At 39.7% G+C, this 18,958-nt stretch overlaps 1 protein-coding gene across 1 annotated transcript; it reads left to right on the top strand.

Moving 5' to 3' along the window:
• Window positions 1–4,380: 4,380 nt before the first annotated feature.
• fhdc2 (FH2 domain containing 2) lies at window positions 4,381–18,459 on the top strand. Its single transcript, XM_048176827.1, has 12 exons — window positions 4,381–4,585; window positions 8,280–8,743; window positions 9,500–9,561; window positions 12,070–12,172; window positions 12,331–12,416; window positions 12,506–12,606; window positions 13,384–13,454; window positions 13,540–13,647; window positions 13,741–13,811; window positions 14,029–14,146; window positions 14,224–14,388; window positions 16,830–18,459. The coding sequence occupies exons 2-12, from the start codon at window positions 8,414–8,416 to the stop codon at window positions 18,309–18,311; spliced, it is 2,697 nt and encodes an 898-aa protein (XP_048032784.1). The 5' UTR covers window positions 4,381–4,585; window positions 8,280–8,413; the 3' UTR covers window positions 18,312–18,459.
• The last annotated feature ends 499 nt before the right edge of the window (window positions 18,460–18,958 follow it).

Raw genomic sequence — 18,958 nt, 5'->3', positions numbered from 1 at the left:
CACGCCTATCAAGTAAGGGTACTGTTGGCAGTGGAAACACAAGCCGGATCAGGGTTTACCATTCCGAATTGTACTGTACCGTACTGTATCGCTTGGTGGAAATGAGCCATCATACCACATGTGCGTCACAGGAGTGCATTTATAGTCATTTTATAACGGCTTCAGGCACAGCTCAACCAATCAGAACACAGAGTCTGTTTTATAAATCTAGTTTCACGTGTCTTTATGTGCTTAGATAAAGGTGTAATTAAATTGAGACGGGGTAATTGTGTACATGGGTGTGATATAATAACACGGTGTGGTACAAAGCCATGACTGCACTGTGAACAAGGTGAATTTAACAGGTGTGTGTACAGGAATAATCCCTTTCATTATGTTTAATGAAATCCCGCATGGAGTCAGAATATGTGTGTCCACACATGAATAATCAGACCTCCCATGAGCACATGCATCACACCCAAAGGGTCAAGTAGTGTGAGGACAAAAATATTGTGTTTGTTTCACTGGCCTATGCCTACAACATGCATTCATATTTTTTGCTTCACTATCTGAGAGAAACAAGAACATACTTGCTTTGGCAGATCTGACGATTCACAGCGCACTGCTTCATTATGTGGGAAATGCGGGATACAATGCCTTCACAATAGAGAGGAGAATAGGAACTCTCTTTTTTTATCAGCTCCCATTTCCTAGGCTTCAGTCCAAGAACAGCTTATTCAAACAGAAGTGTATGAAAAAATCCGATAAGCTAACTTGACTCACTTCACAGGTCTGTAATGATCTGCCTATATTTAGATCTCTGTCTCAGAATCTGTTTAATTTTCTCTTAAATGATGTTTCTCATCCTCAATGCATCACCTGTTTAATTGTGAGCCCTGGTTCTTTGTCTTGTTTTTCCATGAATGCTGCCTCTGGCTTCCTATAGGGACACCTGGGTTCCATTAAAACTCTGTCTGTGATCAAATGCAGGTGTGTCTCTGGCCCATTTCATCAGCCTTTAAACACTTCCAAGAAAACATACTAGATGCAAAGAACAAATGCTGTACCAGTTATTGTACAACATTGACTTTTGTTGTAAACTCTTCATAGTTCTTGCCCATTTGCAGTCAGCAGTTCATGTAGGTTTGTAAAAGAATTCGCTTGTGTGGCGACTTAAACATGAGTAACAGACGATACATTCTTAGTGTGTGTTTTGTTGTTGGGCCGTTTGGCAAAGAGGGACAAAATGAAATGGGATACGTTTCACGTAATGACACAGAGGACTGGTTTGTGCACTGGTATAGTGTCCGTTCACAGCGCCTGCTGCACAGTGCATGCAAAAACGCCAATGATCCAGTCTGACTGGAAGGCTGCTCTGCAGGAGTTAAGCTGTGTGAAAACACCTTGCTGTGGACACCATTGCTGCGTGGTCCAGTTCTGATGCTCACGTGTCCACTGTTGGTGCTTTCGGCGGTGGACAGGGGTCAGCATAGGCACCCTGACTAGTCAGCAGCTCTGCAGCTCCATACGTGTGTATTCTGACACCTTTCTATCAGAACCAGCATTAACTTCTGGAGCAGTTTGAGCTACAGAAGCTCGTCTGTTGGATTGGACCACACGGGCCAGCCTTCACTGAGTCTTGGCCGCCCATGACCCTGTCTCCGGTTCACCACTGTTCCTTCCTTGGAGCACTTTTGATAGATACTGACACACCCCACAAGAGTTGCAGTCATTATCACAATTCTATGTAAAAATCTTACTGTGTTTGATCACTTTAAATGTCAACTGAATTAGAGTATTTTTCCCAATAAGTGGGTGGTTCTTAGACAGAATATGCAAACATGTGGAGCATGTTTAGACAAACCTCACTCAGTGAGGCTACAGTTACAGTAGTAAATTAATAATCTGTCTTTTATCTCTCTCTCTGTGAAAGCTGCAACACCTAGAGGGTGTCAGTGAACTAATATTTATGTAACCATCCCAGTACATCAAAGCAAGATTATCGTGTCAGATTAAGTCTTTTAGACACCTTCTTAGTGCAATTCCATTGCCCAGAAATCTCTCTGCTAATATATGTGTTCATTATATTTTGTCCAAGTTCTCAGCAGGAAAACACCATAATTTTAGTGGATGCAGTGCATACAGGAATTCTTTTTTTGTCCCTTATTGCATTTGTATTGCATCTGAACTGCACATTCATAGACAACTGCATGTACACTATATTGCCAAAAGTATTGGGACACCCCTCCAAAACGTTGAATTCAGGTGTTCCAATCACTTCCATGGCCACAGGTGTATAAATCAAGCACCTAGGCATGCATACTGCTTCTACAAACATTTGTGAAAGAATGGGTCGCTCTCGGGAGCTCAGTGAATTCAAGCGTGGTACCGTGATAGGTTGCCACCTGTGCAATAAGGCCATTCATTAAATTTCCTCACTTCTACATATTCCACGGTCAACTGTTAGTGGTATCATAACAAAGTGGAAGCAACTGGGAACAACAGCAACTCAGCCATGAAGTGGTAGGCCACGTAAAATCACAGAGCGGGGTCAGGACATGCTGAGGCACACAGTGTGCAGAAGTCACCAGAGTCAGTAGCCACAGACCTCCAAACTTCATGTGGCCTTCAGATTAGCTCAAGAACAGTGCGTAGAGAGCTTTGTGGAATGGGTTTCCATGAGCGAGCAGCTGCATCCAAGCCTTAAATCACCAAGAGCAATGCAAAACGTCGGATGCAGTGGTGTAAAGCACGCCGCCACTGGACTCTAGAACAGTGGAGATGTGTTCTCTGGAGTGACCAATCATGCTTCTCTGTCTGGCAATCCGATGGATGAGTCTGGGTTTGGCGGTTCCAGGAGAACGGTACTTGCCTGACTGCATTGTACCAAGTGCAAAGTTTGGTGGAGGGGGATTATGGTGTGGGGTTGTTTTTCAGGGGTTGGGCTTGAACCCTTAGTTCCAGTGAAAGGAACTCTTAATGCTTCAGCATACCAAGGCATTTTGGACAATTTCATGCTTCCAACTTTTTGGGAACAGTTTGGGGATGTTCCGACATGACTGCGCACCAGTGCACAAAGCAAGGTCCATAAAGACATGGATGAGCGAGTTTGGTGTGGAGGAACTTGACTGGCCTGCACAGAGTGCTGACCTCACAAATGTGCTTCTAGAAGAAAATTCACATAAACACACTCCTAAACCTTGTGGAAAGCCTTCCCAGAAGAGTTGAAGCTGTTATAGCTGCAAAGGGTGGGCCAACTCCATATTAAACCCTATGGATTAAGAATGGGATGTCATTAAAGTTCATGTGCACGTAAAGGCAGGCGTCCCAAAACTTTTGGCAATATAGTGTATATCAGCTTGGTATCTTATGAATTCTGAATAAAAACGGGCGGACATTTCCAAATACTATTCTGGCCCAGCAGTGCTGAGGGATCTAGGGGCGTAACCTCGCAAATGCCTGTTCTGATGAGATGTGGCTTTCAGCATGCTGTAAACTTGAGTTCATCTGGGAGAAAAGCTGTAGATGTGGAGGTGACGGGACTCAACACTTGCTCTGTCACCTGATATCCTCTCATTTCCATGTTTCTCCTGAGTTTGGGGATTCTGTTTTTTTCTTTCAGGCGCTGGCCAAAGCTCCAAAGCTCGTTGTGCTGTTTCCCATGAGCAGTTCTCAGCTCACTTCATCTTGGGTTCTCATCACCAGAACTGATCAAAGTCTTCTCTGGCGCACAGGAAGATTACAGCGACTGACTTTGCCTTGATAATGGAGCTGATGAGAAGATCAGAGGATCACATATGAATGTTCTCAGTGTATGAGAACTAGGGATGGGTATTGACACAATTTTCACGATTCGATTACTATTCACATGCTTTCGATTAGATTATTTTGGATGTAGTATTTCAGTACACATGGCAAATTTTCTAGAGGAAAAAATCTCTCAACTAATGCTGTAAACTACACATGAGAGTCAGCTGGTGCTACTATAATAATATATCATAATATAATCTATCTATCTATCTATCTATCTATCTATCACGTGTTTAGCCAATATATAGCCTACACTAAATATTTTAATTCATATCACTTAATTATCATTTAATTTAGATAATTAGCCTATATAACATCGAATCCTTTTTTTGGTCGCGAAATTAGAATCCTACTACGGAGAAGGCCTAGCTAATGAATATTAATTAAGACACGTTGACGTTTCTTAACGCTCCTTGAGCGTCAGGTAACGTCATTTAATTAATATTTGTAATAATGTTTTAGTAGGGCTATCTACTTACCACAGCTAGGCGAGCGTCGCGTAATTAATATTCATGATCCTTCCCCGTAGTAGGATTGGTAAATTCCTGTGGAGGAAACCCAATGAGCGCATCAGGTGCTGCTGCGCATGCGCATGGAAGACAGCGCACGGAAAGTTTGAGAGTTTTCTTCAGTCTACAGTGTTTGTTAATGGGACTCCCGGCGTTTAGGAAGTGTTTGGAATTGATTTCTGCTCACAGACACGCGTGAGACTTTCTCACAGTGGACGGGAAATTATTTTACAGCTATTTTATTTTGTTCTAAATTGGATTACATCCGTAATGAAACGAAATAAAACGTAAGTATTGTTTTTTGTGTGTTTCTGTATTCCTGCTGCACAGTAAATCAGACTGATCTCTGCTTTGAAGTTGTTTATAATTTTACATTTCATTATCGAACAGTATTTCTCATTGTAGCTGTTTCCTTTGCACATATATTTATTTTAAAGCAGAATAACGAAATGTTCAATAAGCAAACAATGTTTGCACGATGAAGACGTTGATTAACTGCAGAAATAACTTTCCAAGCCTTTCATAAAGTGACTCAAAAATATTTAATCTTTATTGAATTGACTGTAGAAGGTATTATTTTGACATGCCGTTTTGATAATTTGCTGTCTTTTCCTCCAAATGTTTTGTTTAACAAAGGTTGATAGAGCGCGCTCAGGTGGTATTGAAAAGAATTAAAAAGCTCTGCTCGCTCACACCGGGCGCGTTCATGCGTTCGGTCTGCGCGTGCACATACGTCGATGTCCATTGTGTGCCCGCGTTTTAATCGTCTCAAAACACGAAAGTCGTGTTTTTGACGACATGTCAAGTAAAGTTCTATTCCATTCTATTTCGGTTTCACTCACTTTATCAAGTTACTGATGAATATCGATTTATGAGTTATTAATGGGGCTTTTTGAAGTCCTCTTGTGAAACTCTTAAAGGGGTAGTTCACACAAAAATAATTTTTTTGTCATTAATTACTCACCCTCATGTCGTTCCACACTCATAAGACCTTCGTTCATCTTCAGAACACAAATTAAGATATTTTTGATGAAGGCTTTCTGTTCCTCTATTGACAGTGTACGCAACTACCGCTTTCAATCTCCAAAGCGCATTGGATATTAATATTTTGTAAATAAAGTGGTATATTGTTTTGTTTTTATGGTGCAAACAAAGTGCTTTATAAAATTACATATATTAGTCACATATATTAGTCTACTTTTATGATGTCTTTACTGCCTTTCTGGGGCTTGAAAGTGGTAGTTGCGTAGCTGTCAATGGAGGGACAGAAAGCTCTGAGATTTCATAAAAAATATCTTAATTTGTGTTTCAAAGATGAACGAAAGTCTTATGGGTGTGGAACGACATGAGGGTGAGGTGATTAATTACATAATTTAAATTTTTGCATGAACTAACCCTATAAATATACATCTACCAATTGCCTTGTCAGCTGATAAATGGACTTTTTTTTAATATACATGGGTCAATGACGTTTTTTTTTTTGTCCGAAGACCTTAATAATAATAAAAACAAAGATATGACATCCAAAGTATGTAAGGTAGTACAACTAGATCTCTTTTATTGAATCCAAAAGGTTTTAATTATATTTTGCAACATATAAAGGTATTTTAAAGATTTTGAAGTGTCAAAAGGCCAATACAGCCATTTCATTAGTGATTAAAATATCTTAAAATGTAATAAATGTATATATTCTTTATTCTGGCATGATTTTATAACATCATATATCAACATAGTGCAAAATGGTATTAAAATTATGTGTAGAAGTCGTTGATTTGTTATGAGAAAGAATGTCCGGAAAAATGAATTTCATTGATGTCATTCGGAGTAACCGATATAAAGGGACCATTTTGGATCAAGTCATGTGATCAATATCATGTGACATCATTCAGACACCTGTAAAGGACAACATGATCGTGAAGCAAAGTAACTAACTCTCTTTAAACTATTTGAAAAATTCATGTTTTCACTTGATCATACGCATGTCCCGAAACATCAGGTCATTCGGTGCAACCGCTATAAAACATGGAAAATGTTGTAATATTTTAAAAACTTGTACTAAATATAAAATGTTTGATTGTCCTTTTGCCTGTTAGCATTGTTTGAAAATATTGTCATTCGGTGTAACCAAAAGTGTCATTCGGTTAAACCGAAACTTTGGTTAAACCGAATGAATTTTTTAGTGACAAATTTTGTCCATCTTATAAAAAATGACAAAATCAGTGTTAATTGATTATAAAAACCACATAATCTCATTGTTAACACTTCATAAAACTTCCAAATTAATTATATCTTTGAAAAAAACCTTATTCGTCAATGTCTCGCATAAATATCCAGCATACATGAACTCCTTGAATATGGTTTAAAAGCCATGAAATTGGTTAAGAGAATGAACAGTGTCTAGACAGTTTTGTAAAATTGTGTAACAGTTTTAGTCATCACATAATTCCCGTACTTTCATTTACCTTCTATCATCACTTTTGATTACTAAGTGTGGAAAATGCTGCAGACTCTAGTATTTGGAAGTACATGGATTACAACATGCTCATGTTTTTGGCAGCACAACCTCTTGTTTGCTCTGCCAGGAATCCTGAATCTGTGTCAGCTTCACTTTTTCTCTTTTTTTTTTTTCTGTTATTGTCCTGTGGCCTCATTCATATTAATTAACCGGACTGCAGGAAGGAACATCACGTAAGGTGTGTAGATACTCGGAGCGCAGCACATGTGGCAGGAGGAAGGAAACACAAAGGGCTTGAGCGCTCTCACGTGCTGGGATTTTACACTTTGAAAGCGTAACCTCAGGTTAAACACTTCGCTGGCAGCAGCACCAGTACTGAATACTCATTACAGACACCCTCGTGTTAATTGGGGGACAAGAGCTGCCAGGTGCCCGAGCCCATAAGGCTCACTTTGGGTTGACCCATGGCTGTAAACAACCTCATTGTGTGTTGATCGGAGCTTGTGTGTTTAAAGCACGCAAGTGAGGACGAATTGCATGATGTCATCTTATTACCGTAAATGGCTTTGGATCTGAAGATGATTTCTGGGTAGTTGACAAATCATTGTTAGATGAAAATATATTGGGTATGCATGTATGTTTTATTTGTATTGTTAGTTTTTTTAAGTAGGGTTAGGGTTAGAAAAAATGCAGCACAGTTTCCACAAAAATATGAAGCAGCACAACTGTTTTCAACATCGATAATAATCATAAATGTTTCTTGAGCAGCAAATTAGAATGATTTCTGAAGGATCACGTGACACTGAAGACTGGAGTAATGATGCTGAAAATTCAGCTCTATTTTTTTATTTTCTAATATATGTAGTTAAAGACTGTGATTTCACTTTTTTAACTTTAATTAGTGTGTAATGTTGCTATTTGATCATAAACAACATCTGCAAAGTTACGACGCTCAAAGTTCAATGCAAAGGAGATATTTTCTCTGTTTAAGGACTACAACAAATGGCTAGTAGAGACTACAACGAGCTTCTTCCTGGGTTAGTGACATCACTAACCATAAAATTTACATAAACCCGCCCCCGCAAACACTAACCATTCAGAAACGTCTAAAAGTTGTAACTTCTTCCTGAGTCTCTCCATCAGTGTCGACTCCGGTTTGAACAATGTAAGGCTGAACACTTTCCTCATTTTGGCTGCGTGAGATTCTCCAGCTTTGTTGTTGTTGAGCTGTTAAAGCTCCGCCCTCTTCTGGAAAGGGGGCGGGGAGCAGCAGCTCATTTGCATTTAAAGGGACACACACAAAAACGGTGTGTTTTTGCTCACACCCAAATAGGGGCAAATTTGCCAAGCTATAATAAATGATCTTTGAGCTGAAACTTCACACACACATTCTGGAGACACCAGAGACTGATATTACATCTTGTAAAAGGGGCATTATAAGTATACTTTCAGCAATAATTAGTGTGCTGTGCTTTAGTGTGAAATAAGTTGTTGTTTCAGTCTGTCGATCTTCTGTCCCGTTGCAGATACGCATCACAACCGTGAGGAACTCGAGCGAACGGATGTCGTCTTTCTCCTGGACATTTCATTTGTGCTATATCATTTTAAGTCTTTTCACGGAACGTACTTTGATGACACCCAAGAACAGGAAGTGAGATTCATGGCCACCGTCCCCATCCCGCCACCCCCGATCCCTCCTCCTCCTCCACCTCCGCCCCCTCCTGCCCCGGCCAGCGGTCTGACCCGCGCAGACTCGGGCCGCAAACACCGACTGCGCAATCTCAACTGGGAGCGGATCCCCAAAGAGCGTGTGGAGGGCCGTGAGAGTGTGTGGAGCGGCTCTCTGGATGAGGACACTGACCTCTCCATCGACCTCAACTCTCTGGATGAGCTCTTTGGGCAAAAAGAGGGCGGCAAGCCAGACAGGGCCAGCGGGTTTCGGCGTAGTTTGCTGAGGTGCGGGTCTCCACAAGAGATGAGTGTGGACAAAGTAAGAGCACTTTTTTTTCATTATCTACCACATTGAAGAAGCTATATGATTTTTGCAAAACTACATATTTTCAAAACAAACTTATTGGTCTCGTTGGTGTCGTTACATTGGTTGTAGTAGAGTGTTGTTGCAATGCCATCATTTTACACCGGACTGCTTCACAAATGAGGGTCCATTCAACACTGGATTTGCACTAAATATTAACATAAATGTATCCACTAACCATTCAGAAACGTCTAAAAGTTGTAACTTCTTCCTGAGTCTCTCCATCAGTGTCGACTCCGGTTTGAACAATGTAAGGCTGAACACTTTCCTCATTTTGGCTGCGTGAGATTCTCCAGCTTTGTTGTTGTTGAGCTGTTAAAGCTCCGCCCTCTTCTGGAAAGGGGGCGGGAGCAGCAGCTCATTTGCATTTAAAGGGACACACACAAAAACGGCGTGTTTTTGCTCACACCCAAAATATCTTTATCTTCACTTAACGCTCACGGCTCAAGATACTGGAAAAAAACAGTGAGATGCAATTGCCAAAGACCCTCATATGCATGCTTTATAGATTTCGAAAATATGTGCAGTAATTGTTTTCATTGTTTTTTGCAAAATTTCACCTTGCTACTTTTTTGATAAAGCATGCATTTTATAAATGCATGCATGATAATCAACTATTGTCTTTAACTTATTGTTGAAGGCAATGGACATCAACTTTTTTGATGAATTTGTCTTGATTTGTGAGCTGATTTTCTTTATTTGTGTTTGCAGGTTACACTGCTTGACTCAAAACGCAGCATGAATGTTGGGATATTTCTGCGGCAATTGAAAATGTAAGTTTTGGTTTAATTTCAACCAGTCAATATTGGCCAGACCAATTATAAGGGCATTATTTGGGTAAATATTGTGTTTAATTGTGTCAATTAATTGTATGACATATACACTGGTATTATATTGGCCGCTCTGCTCTTTAGATATTTGCATTGGCCGTTTAAAAATGAGGGAGTGATACAGCCCCATTTGTCACAAACAGGAAATGAAGGTGTCCTAGAGGAAGTGTCTTAACACTTTAGACGGGCGGTAGCTGCAGCCTGTGTTTATTTTTGAGTCATTAATAGCCCTCAGACGGAGGATGGATGTGTGAATGAAGAGAACCCCTGGGGGCAGATGACAAGTGTTCAGATGTCGTCCAATCAGAACAGCTGGGTTTGATGGTCAGTGAAGGTGGTCAAAGGTCACACCTGCTTTGCACCCAAATGAGCCGTGTTGAGAAATGGAAGATGATCTCTGAAGCGACTTTTCAAAATATGCTCTGAGATTAAATATATCTATTTCAATTCATGTGCTTCCAAAGAAATGTGATCCATTCCAGTGACACAGAGTGAAAGCAGCACAGACATGAAATCATACATCATTATTCATCCCTTTCAATGCAATAGGCATTGTTTTATGAAAAAAGGTTGGTGTTTTCATGTCGGCACTTGCTCTCTGAGTAAATATATGGGCACAGCAATTCCCATTAGAGTTTGAAAAGCTCTTCCTTGGGACTGATATCTGTCAGAACATGCAGACACATTTCCCTGTGTGAGTAACCTCACATAAGTACACACTTTTGAAGTGTAGGAGTATGAATTATACTCCGCTGTGGCCAAAGCAGGTCTTTGTTCTGTAATACTTTTTCATTATTTAATTTTGAACACCACGAGAGCCTTCAATACTCTCTGACATTAACAATTACATGTCATAAAATTAAAAAACATGGGTCTTGCAAACCATGAGACAAGCAAAAGAACCAGATGTGGACATGTCCACATGTCCTTCCATTCTTCTGGCTTGAGGAACCAAGTGACACTGGATCTACAAGCAACTATGACCTCATTTAGGTCAACAAGACCAATGACTTTTGTGGATTTGTCAAAAATCATACTTTCGGCAATGCATTTATGAGGTTATGGGGGCCAAAACTGGAGAAATGTTAAAATGCATTGATTTTTACATTGCAGTTTTGTCTAGGAAGGGTCACGATAAAAACCAGAACCCTTGACCCTTAGTCTTGATACAACTTAAGAAACTACAAGATATTCTGGGCTATTTTAAACCAGTTTCTCCACCTCCGATAATCCTAGGTAAAGTCCCGATTATCTTGATAGTTCTACAGATTTTCCTGCGGTGCGAGGTGTGTTAAGAGTGACTGAATCTCGAATCTCGAATCGGGTGTAGTGACAAATTTCATCCCCCTGAAATTGGGTCCCCCACGCGATCCCATTGGTTCAAATCGCTTTAAATAGGTGATAAATGGTGTTTCAACTACGTTATAGTGACCGTTTATGTCTTACAGATACCTGATTAGCCTGATAGCTTAGTTTATACATGCATTTGCACTTATCCTACATGCATTCACAATCATCTTTAATGTAATTGTGTTAAATTAAGTAGGGATGCACCGATTATGAACATTTTGGCCGATACCGATAACCGATAATTCTTTATATTTGAAAGCCGATAACCGATATAATAGCCGATAAATGTAAATATATAATTTTTGAGAGCCTGATTACAAAAACGTCTCACCATTAAAAGCCAAACACACACTTATAATGTTCTCATTATAATATTATGTAGCTTATATGACAGATTTGCGCTGCACGTTGTACTTACAGTAACTGTATTTTCCTTTTTGAAGTGATTTCAATCATATTTCAAGCAATTCAAAATCATCATGGTGAACAGTGTGCATCTGAAATAATCCATTATTTATCGGCTTTAATATATCGGCCAAATTTTCTTATCTGGCCGATAACGATAACATTAAAAATGAACATATATCGGCCGATACCGATATGGTGCCGATATATCATGCATCCCTAAAATTAAGTGTTAAATGTCCAAATATTTCAGTCATAAATAAAACAAATGAATGTTCAATTATTCACTTAATAGTGATCAATAATTATTGTTTATTAATTAATAGTTAAGTGTAAGAAATTGCATTCAATTTGTTTTATTATGCACTAATTTGTTGTCTTACACATTACATAGTAAGCTATATGGGTATTTTAAATTAATATAATTAGTATACTTGGGATAATCATTAACTGACAGTTTGGGGAGACCTGATTTGACATGTTTGTTTACTCTAAAGTCACGTTTGAGAGAGATTTTGCGAGATTTCCGTGATCACAGGTGGGACTCTGTTGTTTGTGAATTGAATCTGTTAATGTGTGTATGATTTCTTATCGTCATGTTTGTCATCACTCACATTTTGAAAATCTTTTAGTGTGGCCCCAGCTTAAGACTACTAAAAGTGATGTAATTTTCACAGTCATTTCCTCTTCCCTCAGTGCTTCTCGGGAGATAGTGGAGGATGTGAGACGAGGAGCTGGAGAGCGTTACGGAGCTGAGAAACTGGCTGAACTCTGCAAGCTTCTGCCTGATAATGAAGAGGTATCGTGTCTCTGACACACACACCACACTTCACAGAAACACACACGTCTGTCCTTCCACATGTTTGAGAGAATGAGACGTGATGCTGCTTGTAACTCCACATCCAACACGTTCTGTTGAGTGCTGGATATTAAAAGTCTCTGTTTCCTTTTGTCCAGGAGGCCAGGTTGAAAAAGTTCAGCGGTGACCGTAGTTTACTAGCAGAGCCGGATCTCTTCATTCTCTTACTGGTGGAGTTACCCAGGTAAGAGTTCAGGACTGAATGATCCAGTATAAACACACATTCACTGAGCGCTGATTAATCCTCCTCCTCCTCATCATCATCATCACTAGCTTTCGCATGCGTCTGGACGCCATGATCCTCCAGCAGGAGTTTGACCCCGCGGTGACCTCTCTCTGTGTGGCGGCCAGATGTCTGCGGGAGGCGGCTCGAGGTAAATATTCAGCCAACTTCCTCTCACTGGATTGGTTTAGAGCTCTTTCAGCTCTGAAATCTTTAGCTCACCTCCTAAATCAAGCTCACATGTGAGCCACAAAGTATCAGAGATCTTGTGCTTGACTTTTCGGGAGTTTTGCTGTTCTGTTTAATGGGGACATATTATGAAAATCAGACTTAAGTGCATCTACCAACCCAGAAAACGTGAAAAAGTCACTTTGTTTTGGCAAGCCTTTCTCTGAAAGCATGTGAAAAAATGAGCCGATCAGATTTCGCTCCCCTAGTGATGTAGGAAGAGGATCTTATTATAATATTACCGCCCCTTAATCTGCACGCTTCCACCCATTTTGTTTTCGCAAGTGACAACGGTGTACCAGAACTAACTACATAAATTTATCCACTAACCATTCAGAAACGTCTAAAAGTTGTAACTTCTTCCTGAGTCTCTCCATCAGTTTGAACAATGTAAGGCTGAACACTTTCCTCATTTTGGCTGCGTGAGATTCTCCAGCTTTGTTGTTGTTGAGCTGTTAAAGCTCCGCCCTCTTCTGGAAAGGGGGCGGGAAGCAGCAGCTCATTTGCATTTAAAGGGACACACACAAAAATGGTGTGTTTTTGCTCACACCCAAATAGGGGCAAATTTGACAAGCTATAATAAATGATCTGTGGGGGATTTTGAGCTGAAACTTCACAGACACATTCTGGAGACACCAGAGACTTATAATACATCTTGTTTAACTGTTTGATTAACTGTTGTCATGTGGTGTTTGTGCAGAGCTGCTGAGCTGCCCCGAGCTTCACTACATCCTGCGACTGGTGCTCAAGGCGGGGAACTACATGAACGCTGTGAGTCTTTGATCTGCCGCTTCATGCTGTTTTTGATAAGCAATGTCCTCGTATGAAGTCAATCTGAGGTCTCTTGTGCTCTCAGGGTGGTTACGCTGGGAATGCTGCTGGATTCAGGATTTCCTCTTTGCTCAAACTGGCCGACACCAAAGCCAACAAACCAGGCATGAACCTCCTCCACTTTGTTGCTATGGTAAGTGTTGTGATGTCACAAGAGCCTCGCTTTCAGTATGCCTCTTCAAATGAAAAGAAACTACAAAACTACTATTTTTTTTCCTTACTACAGGAGGCTGTGAAGAAGGATAAAGACTTGCTGATGTTTCCCAGCCGCTTGAGTCACGTCGGTCCAGCTTCAAGGTCAGGATACAAACAAACCTTTTGAGAGCGTTTAAGCTAGAAGAATATCAGTGGATGAATGTCATGAAGCCTGTCTGGGTCATAATTCACCCCAAAATTAAAGAAAAAGAAATTGTTTTGCATTTTACAGAAAATAATGGTTTTTAAAAATAGGCTTTGTTTGTTGTGACATCATTTTCATCAGAAAAGTCAATGCTCAGGTTGTGTTTGTGGTCAGGTTGTCAGAAGAGTCTGTGGTGGAGGATGTTTCTCGCCTACAAAGCAGAGTGTCGGATCTCAGAGTCCGAGCTCAGGCCGATGCTGAAATCCAGCAGCAGACCAGAACGTTTCTAGAGGTGCGTGTCCGTGCAGATCTGATTCACAGATGCTGATGTTCCTGTTCAGCGTGTAAGTCCTTCATTTCTTCCTTCAGGTTGCAGAGGTGAGGCTGAATGAAGCTCAGGATGAGCTGGAAAGCTTACAGAAGACCAGCAAAGCTCTGGTGGAGTTCTTCTGTGAAGATGACAAGACCTTCAAACTGGAGGAGGCCTGTCTGATCTTCCACGGCTTCTGCCATCGGTTCCAGAGAGCCATGCAGGTGAGCGGCATTGTAAATAGAAACTACCAAATGAAGTTTAAAATGACAAAGTACTTGCCTGAACCTAGAGCTGTAAAAATCTGAGTCTGAGAGTGTTGTTGCAAACACACACAAAGTTTGTAACACACACACACACATTTTCCTGTAAATGTGATTGATAGCAACCACTTAACTGATGTTTAATTGGTTAGACTGTTTGGTAATATTATTGAGAATATAAATATTATCTACTAATGAAGAGGAAAACTATGGAAGCTTGTTTCTGCCACTGAATAAAAAAAATAGCGACTTTTTTCTTGCAATTCTGACTTTTTTGCGCAATTGCAAATTTATATCACAATTCTGACTTTTTTCTTATAATTGCATGATATAAACTCGCAATTCTTTTTTCTCGTAATTCTGATTATTTTCTCGCAAAGTTTTGCAATTCTGACTTTTTTCTCTCGCAATTGCGAGTTTATATTTCACTTTTCTGACTTTATAACTCGCAATTAAACGTTTATATCAAGCAATTCTGACTTTTTTCTTATAATTGCATGATATAAACTCGCAATTCTGACTTTTTTCTCCTAATTCTGATTATTTTCTCGCAAATTTTCTCTCACAATTCTGACATTTTTCTTATAATTGCATGATATAAACTTGCAATTCTTACTTTTTTCTCATAATTCTGATTATTTTCTCACAAATTTTCTCTCGCAATTGACATTTTTAGAGCAATTCTTTTTTTCTCGCAATTCTGACTTTTTTTTTCTTGCAATTATGAGTTTATATTTCACTTTTTTGACTTTATAACTCGCAATTGCACGTTTATATCAAGCAATTATGACTTTTTTCTTATAATTGCATGATATAAACTTGCAATTCTGACTTTTTTCTTATAATTGCATGATATAAACTCGCAATTCTGACTTTTTTCTCCTAATTCTGATTATTTTCTCGCAAATTTTCTCTTGCAATTCTGACATTTTTCTTATAATTGCATGATATAAACTTGCAATTCTGACTTTTTTCTTATAATTTCATGATATAAACTTGCAGTTCTGACTTTTTTTCATAATTCTGATTATTTTCTCGCAAATTTTCTCTTGCAATTCTGACATTTTTCTTATAATTGCATGATATAAACTTGCAATTCTGACTTTTTTCTTATAATTGCATGATATAAACTTGCAGTTCTTACTTTTTTTCATAATTCTGATTATTTTCTCACAAATTTTCTCTCACATTTCTGACATTTTTCTTATAATTGCATGATATAAACTCGCAATTCTTACTTTTTTCTCATAATTCTGATTATTTTCTCACAAATTTTCTCTCGCAATTGACATTTTTAGAGCAATTCTTTTTTTCTCGCAATTATGACTTTTTTTTTCTTGCAATTATGAGTTTATATTTCACTTTTTTGACTTTTTAACTCGCAATTGCACGTTTATATCAAGCAATTCTGACTTTTTTCTTATAATTGCATGATATAAACTCGCAATTCTGACTTTTTTCTCCTAATTCTGATTATTTTCTCGCAAATTTTCTCTTGCAATTCTGACATTTTTCTTATAATTGCATGATATAAACTCGCAGTTCTTACTTTTTTCTCATAATTCTGATTTTCTCACAAATTTTCTCTCGCAATTGACATTTTTAGAGCAATTCTTTTTTTCTCGCAATTCTGTTTATATATTATAGTTTATATTTCACTTTTCTGACTTTATAACTCGCAATTGGACGTTTATATCAAGCAATTATGACTTTTTTCTTAGAATTGCATGATATAAACTCACAGTTCTGACTTTTTTCTCGCATTTCTGATTATTTTCTTGCAATTCTGACTTTTCTCGCAATTCTTTTCTCACAATTCTTTTTTGAGTTTTTCTTAACAATTGCAAGTTTATATCTCACTATTCTGACTTCATAACTCACATTTGTGAGTTGATATCATGCAGGGAAAAAAAGTCTGAATTGTGAGAGAAGTCACAATTTTTACTTTTTTATTTTTTATTCTGTGGCAGAAACAAACTTCCATAGAAAACAGCAACTTCTGTAAATGCAATCATACTGCAAGATTATTTTTCCAATCAGAAGAACCATCACTTCAACCATGCAGTCATTCAAATGTTAAATGTTAAATTTAAAATGTTTCATCTAAAATGTATTATAAAAATAGTTACAGATAATGGCAATAAAAGGCATGTTAATAAGCAAAAATAAAGGTTAAAAGGCCAAAAAAAGGCATGTATTTTACTTAATAATATGTAATAATTTTTATTAATCTCTATCAAAATATACACTGTATTTACTTGCATGCATTAAACATTTTTATACACGAAAAATCTTCCATGAACATTTTAAGTGATGACACAAATCTGTGAATTAGTTTGAAATGGTCAGTTTAAACTGAGTTACAGAAATGAAGTTTACAAATCTGACTTGTTTCCCAACAGGAAAACACAGAGAGGGAGTTACAAGAGCAGCGGCGCGTGGCACGCGAGCGTGAGAATGTGGAAAAGCGTCGTTCCCTGGCTCTGTGCACCGGACTGGAAGCGGAGCGCGAATCGGACGACCTGGAGCACGCACTACAGAGGAGCTTAAGTTACACGGGGAGCCGCCGCAGCCTGCGCAGACTCTCGCAGTACTTCCTCCGCTCCAATGAGAGAAACATGAAATCTGACAACCAACAGCAACCAAACTCAAACCTTCATCCCGAAGGATTCAGTAGAGACTCCCTACATAAGAATGATGAGGAAACTGAACCAACACTCAAACAAGCTCAGTGTTTAAGCACAGATTCAGTGTGTGGCCTTCAACAAGATGCAATGGACTCAACAAACCCTAAGAAAAGCCATTCTAGGTTGAGTACAAGGACAGTCCCCAGTGATAAGACTTTTGTTGCTTTGGGAAAAACACGTATCACGTCACATCAGCAGGGGGCAGTGAATGTCTTGCCGCTCACAGGACTATCCCCTAACAAAGTTTTGAAAGTTGAGAAACTGGTTCAAGACGCCTCTGAAAGGCTGACGCAGATAGCGACAGATGCCTTGGAGGATGCTGAGAAGAAGGATTGTGTAAATGGCAAAGAGTCTCAAAGAGGAGGCACGCCACAGACAGAAGCCGAGACAGCCACTTGTCTGTTGGGAGAGACGTGGACAAATGCGTCCTCCCCTGCTGAAGCTAGTCCTCCTCTTGCCCAGGAGCCATGTAGCCCAGAAAGTGGGCATGTTTACCCGCGGGTTGGAGAGACGCTGGAGTGCCACACGCTAGTGAAGGGCCTACGCTCCTACGAGAGCCTTTCGCCAACCGTGACACGACCAGCCCCAAATCACTGCTCCAAATGGAAGAAAGAGCGGGAAGCTGAGGAGCGAGATGGCGCAAGCTCACCCCATGCGAAGGATGATTGCCGTCAGGTGAAAACACCCACTAGAGGACCATCTAAAAGACTGCTGGTACCCCGAGGAGGGCCTCCCAACTGTAGCGGGACTCCAAGAGTGCACACGAAGTCGACTCCTGCCGATAGCTTGTCGCGCCCTTCCCCTGTGCGTCCCACATCCATACGCACATCGCTAATGACAAGCTTCACTGGTGTGCAGAATCAACTCAAACGCAACAGCAGTGCAAGGCAGAAGGTGAGCACCCCGTCTGATACGGGGAAATTAAAGAGTAACGCTGCCGAGAAGTTGAAGCAAGACGAGGACAAGCGGCGTGAGCAGTTTGTAAGAGGCTCGCCACTTCGTGTGTCCAAACGGCTAGCGCCCAACTCTGAATCCCCAGCTTCCCGCACCGTACACAGTCCCACCGCTGCTACGACTGCAAAGACAATCCGCACGGCCATCATAAGTGCAGCCAAAGCCAAGACAAGCAAGACCCCCGGCACTAGAATCCCAGGCCCCAAAATTCCCAGACCTGCCGCCCAACCCATGTGGAGATAGTATCTGGTTTCTTGATACTACTAACTAAATTAAAGGATTAGTCCACTTTTAAATAAACTTTTCCTGATAATTTACTCACCCAAGATGTCGTCAGTCGAAAAGAAATGAAGGTTTTTGATGAAAACATTCCAGGATTATTCTCCTTATAGTGGACTTCAATGGAGCCCAAATGGTTGAAGGTCAAAATTACAGTTTCAGTGCAGCTTCAAAGAGCTTTAAATGATACCAGACGAGGAATAACGGTCTTATCTAGGGAAACAATCGGTCATTTTCAAAAAAAAATACAGCTGTATATACTTTATAAACACAAAATATCGTCTTGAATGTGCTTCCGCTTTCCGTATTCTTCAGAAAGCTTATGCTATATGTCCTACGCCTTCCCTATTATACTTACGGGAAAAAAACTAAACTGGCGCCGCGTTCGTTCCGTAAGTAGGACATACAGCGTAAGCGTTTAAGAATGTTCAAGCCGTTAATTTGTGTTCATAAAGTATATACAGTTGTATTTTATTTTAAAATGACCGATCGTTTCTCTAGATAAGACTCTTATTCCTCGTCTGGTATCATTTAAAGCTCTTTGAAGCGGCACTGAAACTGACATTTGGACCTTCAACCGTTTGGTGCCCAGTGAAGTCCACTATAAGGAG

This window comes from Megalobrama amblycephala, linkage group LG23, assembly GCF_018812025.1.
Source record: "Megalobrama amblycephala isolate DHTTF-2021 linkage group LG23, ASM1881202v1, whole genome shotgun sequence".
Classification (NCBI taxonomy): domain Eukaryota; kingdom Metazoa; phylum Chordata; class Actinopteri; order Cypriniformes; family Xenocyprididae; genus Megalobrama; species Megalobrama amblycephala.
Note: the sequence above shows the minus strand (reverse complement) of the source record. Positions and strands in the feature narration are given on the sequence as shown.